Consider the following 12,695-nt stretch of genomic DNA (forward strand, 5'->3'; position numbering starts at 1 on the left):
AAGATGATATGTGGCTCGTCGTCTGGTTCTTCAGGGTTTGAGAGATATATATCGATTTTAAGTTGCACCTGGATTAGGGTTTATGTGTGACGGATTTTAGGTTAGGTTTTGTCTCAGGGTTTTGGAGTCTATCGTGCTGATAACGTGTTGTAAAATAGAGAGTTTAGAGACTGAATATTTCTGTGTTATTATTAATGATCAAGGGGGTTCCTTTATATAAGGATTACAAGATGAAGATAAATGGAAAGTATCCAAAACCTAAACTTATTAGGATTAGGAAAACTACTAATACATAATAATGGAAAGATTACATTTACTAGGAAAAGGAAATGATTTCCTTTTCTTCAAGCTTTGTGGCCGTCTCTCTCTCCTAAAGTCGGCTCTCTCTCTCCTCTTTCTAGGCTTCGGCCATCTCTCCATCTTCTAGGTATTGGGTCGGTCTCGGTCCGGACCTCGTTAATGGCAATCCATTCCATGATTTATAACAATATTTGTATATTATAAGTATTTGAAAGGAAATGATACAAGCATGAAACATACATCCAATAACGTACATGAAATTCGTTTTGCCAACTTCTCATTTTTAATCCCTTTTAAGGTACCCTATTTTAAATACACAATTATAAATTCGCGGATGAAAATCGTCATTAAAATGGATAAATAAAATAATTGAAAAAGAAAGATGTGAAAAAAGAAAAACAAGAAACGATGCCAAAATAAAATAGATAGTCCGATTTAATTTTTCTATTTAATTTGAGGTCTGGTGTACCTTTACAAAATGAAGGACATCTTCAATTATTAAAGTTAATGAATTATTGCTGAAAAGAAGAAAGTGAGTTATTTACGCGAATCAAAATTTGACAAGAACTTAACCGTTATTTGTTGGGCTTTATTAATAGGCCCAAAAGACATGTCCACTACTTTTTGAACTCATACAAAACAACATGTCTCTAGCAGCAGGGCCGGTTCACTAGGGGGGACAAGCGGTGCAACGGACCTGGACGTAAGCCTGTATCCTCGTATAATAATAATTAAGAAACTTAATTTTTTTATAAATTTATATTTTTACATATAAGAAAATAGAAATAAAATAAATAAAATTGAAAATGACCCAAAATTATTTGATATATATATAGTTTTATTTTCATTACAAAATATATAAAATATTACTGATTAAATTTTAAAAATATTTTAAACATTATCTGCATATAAATTTTAGATAGTAAAAACAATTTTTTTTTGCCCTAGGAGTCCTAATAGTGCTGAGAAGGTCCTCCTCTCTAGTCTCTAAGACCACCTCCATCAGAGGTCATAGAACCGGTGCTTATTATAGCATGATTATTGGGTTTCTTAAGAGGGGTTTTTAAGTTATTGAAAGATTTAATTAAATGAAAACTAAAAGCAAACCTATTGCGGACCGCCACGAATCAGTGGGGCCCACGAACAGTGTAAGAAACTCACTAAAATCGGTTCTTAATTAGTAGTTTTTGTAACCGATCCTTAAGGGTTTTGTGGGGACCCACGCACTAAGAAAACCACTAAAGATCTCGGATAATCATGCTCTAATTAAATGAAAACTAAATAAAAAGGGTGTTATCGATCCTTAAGAAATGATTTTGGTGATCGATAACTAAAGGGGTTCTTCCCCCATGTGTCAGCTAACGAAAGCTAAATCATATATTTTCCAAAAAAAATTTCTTCTCTTTTTTTCTTTTCTTTGGTTTCTCTCGGCTTCTCCGGCGATTCTCTCGTGCTCTCCGCAGGACGACGATGGCTGTTGTTCTCTCCTACGCACCTCCAAGGTTGAAACAAACGTATTGTTTGTTCAATTGCTCTCCTTCGCACCTCCAAGCTCTCCTTCGCACCTCCAAGGTTAAAAAAATGGTATTGTTCGATCAAATCTTATCTCCTTTCTATATAAACTGTGATCATATAGGTTTAACCATCTGTAGTTTTGTTTCATTCGATTGAATAAGCTTCAGTTGTTATATATGGTTTTGATTGTTATTTAGTACTGATGACAACAAAAGGCTTCATAACTTTTTGTAAATTAGGTTGAGAAAGTAATTAAAGTTGAGAAGGAAGCAGCAAGAGAGTTATCTGAAGCCCAAGCAGAGATCAAAGCATTGAAGTTGCCTGAACGGCAGAGAGAGAAGGCTGTCGAAGAGGGTAATCCCTTACTTAAGCTCCCCACTTGTTTTTGCTTTCTTTAATTGCATTTTATTTACTTAATTTCCTATTGAGCTTGAGTGGCGTTATGATATTCGTATTCATGGAAAATGAAGTGGTCATTTAGCTTGGTTATAATTATTTGGAATTAGTTTTGCTGGTTAGTCATCTCATTATATCGCTTGTATAGTTGTATGTGATCTTACTTCAGTTTGATTTGACTAGTGCACACAACCATCATACACGCACCAAATCTTTGTAGCAAAAGGTTCCAAATTTAGATTCTATCCAAATCTCGCAGCTTGAGCAAAGTTTTGTTCTTTTTGTAGAAAAGGTCATACCTATTTTCTTGATTTAGCGTAAGGGAGTCTGATTAGTGCTAGTGAGACCGTAACGATCCATGCTTTAACGTCTTTTTGTTATTTTCTTTCAGAATCAGCATGAGGTTAGAGAGTAATGGGTTACATACGAGCACATGGTGCAGCTTTTCATAGGTACAAGTACAGTGGAGAGGATCACTCTTATCTTGCCAAATACCTTCTCAACCCTTTTTGGACTCGTTTTGTCAAAGCCTTCCCTCTATGGATGCCGTAAGTCTCTCTCTCTCTTTTGCTTTTTTAGCTTTACTTGATGAGAGGCTAAATGAGAAGTCTTGACTTTTGTTTTGTCTTTTCATGTGGGTTTCTCTCTGTTACTGCCTTTGGATCATACGCAGACCAAACATGGTATATATTACTGTTTCATGTCTCCAATTTTTGGTTTATGTGGTGTCGTTATTACGTATGGCTTTCTTGTTTTTATTGCTTTGCAGATAACGCTTATGGGGTTTATCTTTCTAGTCACATCTTCCCTGCTAGGATACGTGAGTGAATAATGTTCTGTTCTTTAGTCTCTTTGAAGCATTTGGTTGTTGTCTTTATGTCTGTTTTCTGCATATGGATTTGATTACAAAGACACTTTTTATTTACCTGTCTGTTTCAGATATATTCACCTCAGTTGGATTCTCCTCCTCCACGATGGGTGCACTTCGAACACGGTTCGCTCCTATTCTTGTATCAGGTCTGCGTCTCTCTCTCTCTCTTTCTTGTGAATGTGTTTTAACTCCTTTTCTTTTCCTGAAACCCTTAGTTTTTTTAGACATTTGATGCGGTTGATGGGAAGCAAGCAAGAAGAACGAACTCCTCTAGCCCCCTAGGAGAGCTTTTCGATCATGGTGATTTATTTAATATATATATGTTAAAATCTATGTTTAAAATGTTATCTTTTAATATGTTTTATTTGATAAATAAATTTTATCTTTAATAAAAAAAAATTAATTTTTTTTTAAGAAACCCAAATTAAAAAATTTTCATTGTACCACTCAAAATGGGAGTTTTTTAACAAAGGTTCTTAAAGTTACATTTATTGCTAAAATATCATTAAAGATCCCATTAGAGGTTTTAGGGATAAAGATTGCTCTTAATATGGCTTTTTAGAATTGGTTAGAAACCCCTACGTGTCACTTTAGTATTGGGCAATAAATTTTCCCCTGTCTCTCTCTTCGGGAATCTCTTTGTTGATGTTTTTCACGAAATCAATTAACAGTTGATTTTTCAGAAGGAAGAAGCTCGAGAGATGGAGGCTGCCGTTCTATTGAAGCCGACGCATAGGCTCAAGTATCATTTTCTCCTCAGCTTCTGCCATGTCCGGAGAAGAGAACGCTGTCGAACTCAAGATTGGAGATGGTAACCTCTCTGTTATTCCCGTCTTTGTATCCCCAGCTATTGTATTGCAAAATTAAGGTTTTTTATCTTCTTCTTTTCATTCGAATTGGTCTTAGTCCATAACGATTCTTTTCGATTGATCTTACACTTTTTCAAAATTTGTACTCAAATCTGGATCCGGATCCGGATCCGTCGGATCCGTGAACTTAATATCCAGATCCGGATTCGTAGTTTCCGGATATCCGGATTTCGGATATCCGTTTCGATATTGTATTATCCGCGGATATCCGGATCCGGATCCGGATCCTTAAAAATAATTAAAAATAATATTTTTTCAAAAAAATACTAATTTTTTTAATATAATATATAAATCAAATATTTATAAATATATTTATATATGTCTATAATATTGTAAAAACTAAAATATAATATTATAAGATTAATTCATGTATAAATATTAATATATCAAATATAAATATTAATGAAATTTAAAAATTTAATGTGTTTTAAAAATACGGATCCGGATCCGGATATCCGGACCTAAAAATTAAGATATCCGGATTCGGATTCGGTTTGGACGGATCCAAGATTTTACTATCCAGATTCGGATCCGGACACCCCGGATATCCTATTTTCGGAGCGAATCCGGAGCGGATCTCGAATCGAATCCGGATCTCGGATAATAAGTCTCAGGCCTACTGTGAAGTGTCTTTGATCCTTGAGCACAAGTAGGCCTGGGAATTTAAATCAAAGCCTGAGGGGCCCGCCCCATTTGACCCGCCGCGGGGCGGGTGCCGGTCGAACGTTTTGAAAAAATCAAGTCGCGGGTGCGGGTTGGTGGATTTTGATTTGCGAATACCCGCCAACTCGCAAAATAAAATAAAAAATAAAAAAAAAATCTTTTTTTTTTTTTTTGAAAAATTCAATTTTTTTAAGAAAAATAATTATTTTTAAAAAAATATAATTAAATTTTTAAAAAATAATAGAAAAAATTACTTATAAATATATTATTTTATAGAAAAACTAATTAAATAATTATTTTTTTAATTAAAAATATAACCCGCGGGTCCCGCGGGTTACCCGCAAAATAAAGCGGGGCGGGTGCGGGTATTAGTTTATTTCTTTGCGGGTTGAGCGGGTCGAAATTTTAACTAAAAAAAAAGAAACGATCCGCGGGTTGGCGGGTCGTGCAGGGCGGGTTGACCCGCGAACCCAGGCCTAAGCACAAGTATGAACAGCTTCAGCAAGTCTCCGAGGATTCTATGAATCAAGTTTCTCAGTTAAGTGTTTTTAAAAAGTTTTGTGCTTTGTGGAGATTCACTGCCAATTAGCAATCAATAAATTCAAGAGCCTTCGGTCTTGTAGACTAAAGAATTGAAGAATGTACAGAGATTTTTTATATATGTCTGCACTGATGCATATTACTTTTAGATGCACGCTATTTTATACTAGTAGTGCTTATGCCAGTTTCATTATCCTGAGGAAAGAAAATAGTACTTTATTGGTGATTGAATTTTGTTTACACTTTGCAGAGTGTTTGAGAAGTCCTTGCAGTATGTGAAGCGATTTAGTCGGTACAAATCCAGATGTTGTTCGACAAGTTCGAGAGTATCCTCTTTCTGTATGATTAGTTTATTCAGTAGACCTAGTATTACAAGAATGCATTGATTATGCTTTTATTAGCACTTAAACCCATGAATGAGAGAGTTTAATGTCATTGGTTCAGTTCTTTAGTTTTGTGAGAGTATATATGCCGTATGATTTTGACTGCAGCATGTGTGTTTACCTTAATTCAAGTTTCACAGAATCTTGAGCAGGCATCAGCTCACTGAGTTTGAGGTAAGATGTTCAAACCTTTTTAGACAGAAGGTTTTAAACCATTGTGGTGGTCGTTATTGAACAGCTATGTGTTCTTGGCAATCTCTGTCCTGAAACTGCTGAAGAAGCAGTGGCAATTGTTCCTTCTCTCAAGGTAAAAAGAAAAAAAATATTCTACTTTCTCTATTCCTAGAAAGAACAAATAGCCTTGTTATGTCTGTGGACTTTTGCGATGATGTAAGCTTCTGTTTTGTGTAGACAAAAGGAAGAGCTCATAGTGATGAAGCGATCGAGAAGATGCTTAATGATCTCTCCCTTGTCAAGAGATTCGAGTAGTTGCGGAAAGTTCTCAAGATATAAGATTATAAACATATTTCAGGGGACTACATTTTCCTTATAGCTGTTGATGTCTGAGAGTTAGTTTTTCATGTCTAAAATTATAAAACTTTCATGCTCAGAATCTCTGTAATGACATCTTTTTAATATGTTTTATGTCATATTTATTTAAATTTTTATGAAATCCAATAATTCAATTTCTAAAAAAAAAAAAAGTTTTAAGAACCTCAAAAAAGTTTTCTCATTGGACCATGACAAATTTAATTACATTAATAAAAGTTCTAAACTTTACAAATTACAAAATTAATTATTAAATTAATCATTAGAACTCATCATGAACTCTAACCATTGGACATGCTCTAATATTCCAAGGTTGTCTCTTCAATAAAGTATAAACAACAATGTTTTTGGTAGTACTATTACACTAACTGCTCTCTCTCAGTGTGTGTTTACAGTGTTAATGGTCCATATTCTATTTTTTTTTTTTTTGTAACTTAATGGTCCATATTCTGCGACCTCAGTTTGGTAAAAAAACAGATTCTGATATCTGACAGCCACCAGCAATGGCTATCGTACCGTTTTTAGCTTTTCTGTGATTAGTACTACAATATTAAAAACCACACATTAATTTTGTTAACATCTGATTTAGACTACATGGTGGTTTTCTTGCTCAGACTCCATTCTGCTTTATGCCGTTTGTTCTAGGTGTAACCTATATCTTTTATCTCTTGTGAGGTCCTTGCTGAGTATTCTTATTTTGTCACGTTTTTAATTTCGCCTGATCATTATCACAGCCTACTCATCTCACTAAAAGTTTGATAACGAAACAAGAAAGGTCTTCTTGTTCTGGAGGGCTAGATTATTTAATTTACATTATTTAGCATTAACCATTATGGTAATCACTATTACACAAACAAGTTAGTGGCACATATCATGTTTTTTTAATAATCTTTGAGATTAAGGATTTTTAAGAGTTGACCAAGTTGATTTGCTGCCCTCACTTAAGTGTTTTGCCTTCTCAGCTTCCTTATCTTTAGCCCTGTTCGTTTGCTCAGTCAACTGATCCATCTGGGTGAAGGTGAATTTTGGTGTTCGTTTAGTGTGAATTATCGGTACATCCAGATGGATCAGCTGGGTGAGTTTCGAAAACTCAGCTGAACTTTAAAAAAAAAACTGGCTGAGTCTTCACCATGCATCCAGTTGCAGCTGATTCAGTCAAAAATGGTTAATGACAAAAATGACTCTGCTACACATAACCCTAAAACTTTTGTGCTTCACTCTCATCTCTCACGTAACTCTCTCTTGGCGGCCAATCTTCTTCTCCTCCGACCTCTCTCCGGCGAACTCTCCGATCTCCTCATGGCGACCTCTCCGATCTCTCTCTCCGGTGACCTCTCTCTCCGGCTCTCTCTCTCTCAGGCTATCTCTCTCAGGCGCTCTCTCTCTCTCTCTCTCCCTCTCCGGCTCTCTCTTTCTCAGTATCTCTCTCCGGCTCTCTCTCTCTCAGGGGCTCTCTCTCTCCGGCTCTCTCTCTCTCTCTCTCTTTGGCTCTCTCTCTCTCAGTCTCTCTCTCTCTCAGTCTCTCTCTCTCTCAGGTGCTCTCTCTCTCTCAGTCTCTCTCTCTCTCAGGCGTTTTCTCTCTCTCAGGCTCTCTCTCTCTCAGGCTCCGGCGACCTCTCTCTCTCAGTCTCTCTCTACGACTCTCTCTCTCTCTCTCACTCTCTCTCTCAGGCGCGCTCTCTCTCCGGCTCTCTCGCTCTCTCTCTCAGGCGCTCTCTCTCTCTCAGGCGCTCTCTCTCTCTCAGGCAACCTCTCTATCAGGCTCTCTCTCTCTCAGGTAAGAGTTTCTAGGATCTCTGTAATCTATATCCTATAAGTTATGTTGTGGGTTTTGTTTGTTATGCTGTTAGTTGTGTTCATGTAATACTTTTGCAATGTGTATGCTGTTAGCTGTGTTCATGGGTTTATGTTTACAGTCTGACTAGTCTTTGGTCCTGGAACTGGAAAGAAAACAGATGGTTAATGGGTTCATGGGTATGCTGTTAGCTGTGTTCATGGGTTTATGTTTACAGTCTGAGTAGTCTTTGGCCCTGGAACTGGAAAGAAAACAGATGGTTAATGGGTTCATGGGTATGCTGTTAGCTGTGTTCATGGGTTTATGTTTACAGTCTGAGTAGTCTTTGGCCCTGGAACTGGAAAGAAAACAGATGGTTAATGGGTTCATGGGTATGTTGTTAGCTGTTAGCTGTGTTCATGGGTTTCCGCATGATGATCCTTGTCGCTTTTTTCTTTTGGTTCTTTCTCCTTCAGTTTCTTCTCTGCCCTCAGACGAGCAAGATCATTTGCGGTAAGACCACCTTTGAACATTTCCTTGCAGAAGGCAAAACCCTCATAAATCAGATGGACCATGTTCTCAACAGCCAGGTCATAAGACTCATCGACCCACAGGAAGTCTAGTCCAGCTGACCACTCCTCGAACGGTTCATTTAGGATACACTTCACACGCACCTAGAGTAAAAGTAAACGTTAGTTGGTAAGAAAAAGTTTACCCGATAATTAGATGTGTTATGATATTCTTGATGAGGTAACAGTGAAATTGATATTTACGACGTTAACAGCGGTGGTGATATATCAGCATTTATCATTTAAGTTAACGAGTAACGGGTGAAAATAACAGGTAACCAAATGGTGTGTGAGTTATTTACTACCTGGCAATCGGTATCTATGCTCTTGGCATGTCCGGGAATGAGACAGTACTTCGTCGCCGGCGATGGTTTCTCCTGCGGCACAACGTTTTCCTCCTCAGACGGTGCATGTTCTTCAGGGGACTCGCCCTCGCTCTCGGAATCCTCGATGACAATTGGCTCCGACGGTGTGATCTCTTTTTTCAGTTGTGGAATGGCAACCAATAGGACCAGCTGAATCGCATCAATGTACCCACAGATCGCAACAGACGCTTACGATAATGCGATTTCATCCTTCGAAATCAGTGAAGTAACCAGCGTGTGGAAAGAAGCTCTGCCCCAAGGGAATTCGAGAAACTCATCTAAATCTCGTATCATTTCAACATGCTCCGGCATGATCCGTGGTGTGTGTGAAGAAGGAAACAGAATCGACGATGTGATTGCAAGGCACGCAAACTTGATCCTCGCCTCAGTGCCTTTTACAACCTTCTTCTTCAGCATGTCGATAGCAATGTCGATAGTACAGAACTTCAAAGACCCCATAAGTTCGTTCCAGTAAAGCTTCTCTTTCAGAGGATTTTTCTTCTTCTTGGTGAGTTCTGGGATCTTACGACAGTTCAATCCCGTGATGATTGCGAACTCGCGGAGTGACATCTTGACAGGATTTCCAGCAAATAGAAACCAAACCTCGTACTTCTTGTTCACTTTGAGAAGCCTAACAACAACATATTGCCCAAAAGCACCTGAGAACGGCGGGTTCTCTTCAATTGCAAGAACCTTCCCGAAAGTTGAATTACGTAGAAAATCTAACTCCTCTGGTTCTAAAGCGTCGATAAGCAACTCAGTCCTCTTCACCTTGTGATACGAGTTAACGCGTTCTCCAAGGGGTTCATCGCCGACGGCGAACATCCTCGGTGGTAGCAGTTCTTCTCCCATCGCAACGTTCGCCGGAGATGAAACGATGTCGAATTGAAAAATTAGGGTTTATTTGCGGTGAAGAAAAAGATGGAGATCGGAATATTAATCGGGATAATGGTGAACCTAAAAATCTCGTGTAAATAAGAGGATTTAGTAGTTGAGGAAATGTGATTAAATGCGACTATTCGAGGTTCGATAATGACAGAGGAGTTTCACACTCTTTCGTTTGCAGAACCTGAGCAGGCATGAGCCACTCTATTACCCAATGGGGTGAAGGGAGACGTCCAACACAAACTCCACGCGGCGCAGGTCTAGTGCCTTTAGTATGGCGCGTTCTGGAGGGGTAAAATAGTCAAAATAAAAAGGTTTTCAAAATAAGGGTATATGACACAATAGGAGGTTGTTTGTGTGCATTCTTACCAATTTCTGTAGGTTAAACTATACTAAACCTTAGACACGAAATCAACGCGAATTTGACTTTTAGCTTTTTGTTCATACTCCATATGTAAAATGTTTAAATATAATCGTTTAATTAGTAAGCGCACATTTTCGACTCTTGAGTTGCATGAGAGTCACGAAGTGGGTTCTCTATCAGCCCGTTAAAAGAGATTCTTAACCCATTTATAGTTTCACTCTCGAGGAGTTCTAGTTGTTAGTTACTACTTCATTTTCTCCTCCAGATTAAAATAAATTCATTTTCTTGATAAAGAAAACAAATTCATAATATAGTTAAATTTCACATTAATTATACACTATTTTAAAATAAAAATAATATACTATCTATATTATTATTTATGAAGTGATTTTGCTGATTTGTCACATTCTCCATGATTTTAGGTAATTTTGCTTATTTGTCATATTATTATTAGTTTTTAGCGTAAATATTTAATTTATTAATTTAAAGAATATAAATATTTCGAATTTTTTAATTAATTTATTAATTTAAATAATATACTATCTCGAACTTTCTAATTGAAATTATAATTATTTTAACTTTCACAAGTTTCTTATTAGTTTTTAGCTTAAATCATTAATTTACATTTAAATAATATAACTATCTCGAAATTTTTAATTGGAACTAAAATTATAATTGTTTTAACTTTCGCAAGTGAAGAACAATTCTTGTTTTCATGTGATGTAAGATGTTTTAAATTATATAGTTTCATTTTCTCATTCATTCCAAGTTGTATCTGTTATAGTTTTTTTCATCCTCTAAGTATAGTGTTTTCTGGTTGTTTCAATGGTTCAATCATTTTGTGTAGATCAAAAAAATTGTTTTTTGTCAAACAATATTATGTTTAAGTTTTTATTTACCATGATCTATTTAAAGTTTTTGAGACTATCTTATCTTTATTTATTTTTGGAATTGGTTTTGAGTTATCAATATATCAAAACTATTGTTGGATTTTAGTGTGTTAAAATTTATCATATATCAAACAATTGTTAGACTTTTATTTAAATATTTTAATCAAATTTGCAAAATTATAGTCATTATTTATAATTTCATTGTCTTATTTTCATTAAAATAAATTTATGAATTTTAAAACAAGAATTTTAAAATTATTATTTTTAATTGTAATTTAGATAAGATATTAAAATTAACAGCATTAATATAAATAATAATCATGATTTAAGAGTAAGATATAGATAAATTAAATACATGTCCATTTTAGTAATTTTGTCATCAACTGCATTTGTATGCAAATGTAAGTTCAAAAAAAAATGAACAAACGAACGCAGCTGCATCCAGATGCTTCATCTAGATGTACTTTCCAAATGTACAAACAAACAACACCCGGGTAGAGCATCTGACTGATCCATCTGACTGATCCATCTGGATGCACCTTCCAGATGTACAAACGAACAGGGCCTTCGTAATTTGAGTTGTTTTTAATTTCATTCACTCACGTGAGTCTAACATCTTCTTTTGGGAAGCTTAAAGAATGAAGAAAGCAACATATCATAATGTTATTAAACTGCACAGTTGAAATGATAACTCTGTTCTCAATATTGAACTACAGGTAAGCTGCCATTGGCAGTACATACATATCAAGCTTTACAACATAACTTCACCTAAGCCTAGTTGACTTGTGTTCAGAAACCATGTATAAATCTTTCAGGTCCTAGTGGTGCTATATGCACGCTAAAGCTTCCCTGTGGTGGTTGATTAGATGATGAGGTCGTCTCACTGCAGCCAGCTATCTTTTGGCAAGTCTGAATGAGACAGTCCCTGCAAGTGGGACAAGATGAGTGTGAACTCAGCCATTTGTCTATACACCGGACATGGAACCCGTGGTGACAATTTGGCAGAAGCCTGACTCGCTCTCCGGCCACAAACTCCGAGAGACATATGACACACTCTGTATCAAGACAAGGCAGATTCATCTCTTTAGAGTAACTTACCGTCTGGAAACTCTTCAAGGCTTTTCGTTTGACCCCTGTGTTGGCCATGCGAACTGTAAGCTCCTCACTAGCTTCGGATGAGTATCTCAACAGACATCTAATGATAGAATGCAGTCCAAGTGAGCAAACTAGTGCACACAAGAGGACTGATAAGACCATAACAACATTTGCATCAAAGCTCATTTGGTGTGCATGAGAGTGTGATGCTTCATGAGCGTCTCCAAATGGAGGAGATGCCATGGTAGGTGGTTGATAAGCTGTGTGAAGTAGTAGCCTTCTTGAGTAAAAGTTCTCAAGAAAATCTTCATAGATAATGGGAGCAAATGTTTCAGCCGACATGATTAAACCTAGTTTGAAGAGTTAGATAGATAGATATAGATCTTCTAGGTTTTATTGCAAGTTCTATATATAGTGAAAAGGTAAAGGTTTCATATATTCTGATATATTAATGGGAAATAGTTTAAATCGAATTTTCTTAATTATGGTTGGTGGAATATGCTGGGAAATTAGCAAGGTACTTTAGTGATTTTAGTTTTTATTTTAGATATTAGTCTGCATCTAGTATGGATTCTCCACTGAATTTGAATAATATTAGTGTGTTTTCTTATTGAAAATGGGCCCTTCATACCATTTACTGCAATACTAGTGCCATGTGGCAGCAATA

At 36.4% G+C, this 12,695-nt stretch overlaps 3 protein-coding genes and 1 pseudogene across 4 annotated transcripts in view; 2 read left to right on the top strand and 2 right to left on the bottom strand.

Annotated features, from left to right (window-relative positions):
- The window catches only part of LOC106295461 (actin-2), a 20,931-nt gene extending 13,188 nt beyond the window's left edge, over nucleotides 1–7,743 (bottom strand). The window contains exon 1 of the mRNA XM_013731369.1: nucleotides 7,728–7,743. The gene's annotated coding sequence lies outside the window, so the exon portion shown is untranslated. The remainder of the gene's footprint in view (nucleotides 1–7,727) is intronic.
- Nucleotides 1,631–4,033, top strand: LOC106295462 (choline/ethanolaminephosphotransferase 1-like). 2 transcript variants are annotated; one of them, XM_013731372.1, is made up of 8 exons: nucleotides 1,631–1,884; nucleotides 2,055–2,168; nucleotides 2,603–2,759; nucleotides 2,885–2,894; nucleotides 2,981–3,031; nucleotides 3,151–3,228; nucleotides 3,307–3,382; nucleotides 3,754–4,033. In XM_013731372.1, the coding sequence occupies exons 3-8, from the start codon at nucleotides 2,626–2,628 to the stop codon at nucleotides 3,816–3,818; spliced, it is 414 nt and encodes a 137-aa protein (XP_013586826.1). In that variant the 5' UTR covers nucleotides 1,631–1,884; nucleotides 2,055–2,168; nucleotides 2,603–2,625; the 3' UTR covers nucleotides 3,819–4,033. The 2 variants fall into 2 exon arrangements, with proteins under 2 accessions (XP_013586826.1, XP_013586827.1); XM_013731373.1 differs by lacking the exon at nucleotides 3,307–3,382 and having other exon boundaries at nucleotides 3,766–4,033.
- Nucleotides 5,030–6,204, top strand: LOC106345142 (annotated as a pseudogene).
- Nucleotides 7,744–11,612: 3,869 nt separating the features above from the next.
- On the bottom strand, nucleotides 11,613–12,408 carry LOC106293492 (RING-H2 finger protein ATL78-like). Its single transcript, XM_013729170.1, has one exon. The coding sequence runs from the start codon at nucleotides 12,368–12,370 to the stop codon at nucleotides 11,723–11,725; it is 648 nt and encodes a 215-aa protein (XP_013584624.1). The 5' UTR covers nucleotides 12,371–12,408; the 3' UTR covers nucleotides 11,613–11,722.
- Nucleotides 12,409–12,695: the final 287 nt, after the last annotated feature.

Source organism: Brassica oleracea, chromosome C5 (assembly GCF_000695525.1).
Source record: "Brassica oleracea var. oleracea cultivar TO1000 chromosome C5, BOL, whole genome shotgun sequence".
NCBI classification, from domain to species: domain Eukaryota; kingdom Viridiplantae; phylum Streptophyta; class Magnoliopsida; order Brassicales; family Brassicaceae; genus Brassica; species Brassica oleracea.

What these genes read in the sequence shown, in the direction of transcription:
- LOC106295462 (XM_013731372.1), top strand. Translation starts at nt 2,626, where the DNA reads ATGGGTTACATACGAGCACATGGTGCAGCTTTTCATAGGTACAAGTAC. An exon ending in CATCTTCCCTGCTAGGATAC is followed by an intron (nt 3,032 to 3,150) that starts GTGAGTGAATAA and finishes TGTCTGTTTCAG; the next exon opens with ATATATTCACCTCAGTTGGA. An exon ending in CGCTCCTATTCTTGTATCAG is followed by an intron (nt 3,229 to 3,306) that starts GTCTGCGTCTCT and finishes TAGTTTTTTTAG; the next exon opens with ACATTTGATGCGGTTGATGG.
- LOC106293492 (XM_013729170.1), bottom strand. Translation starts at nt 12,370, where the DNA reads ATGTCGGCTGAAACATTTGCTCCCATTATCTATGAAGATTTTCTTGAG.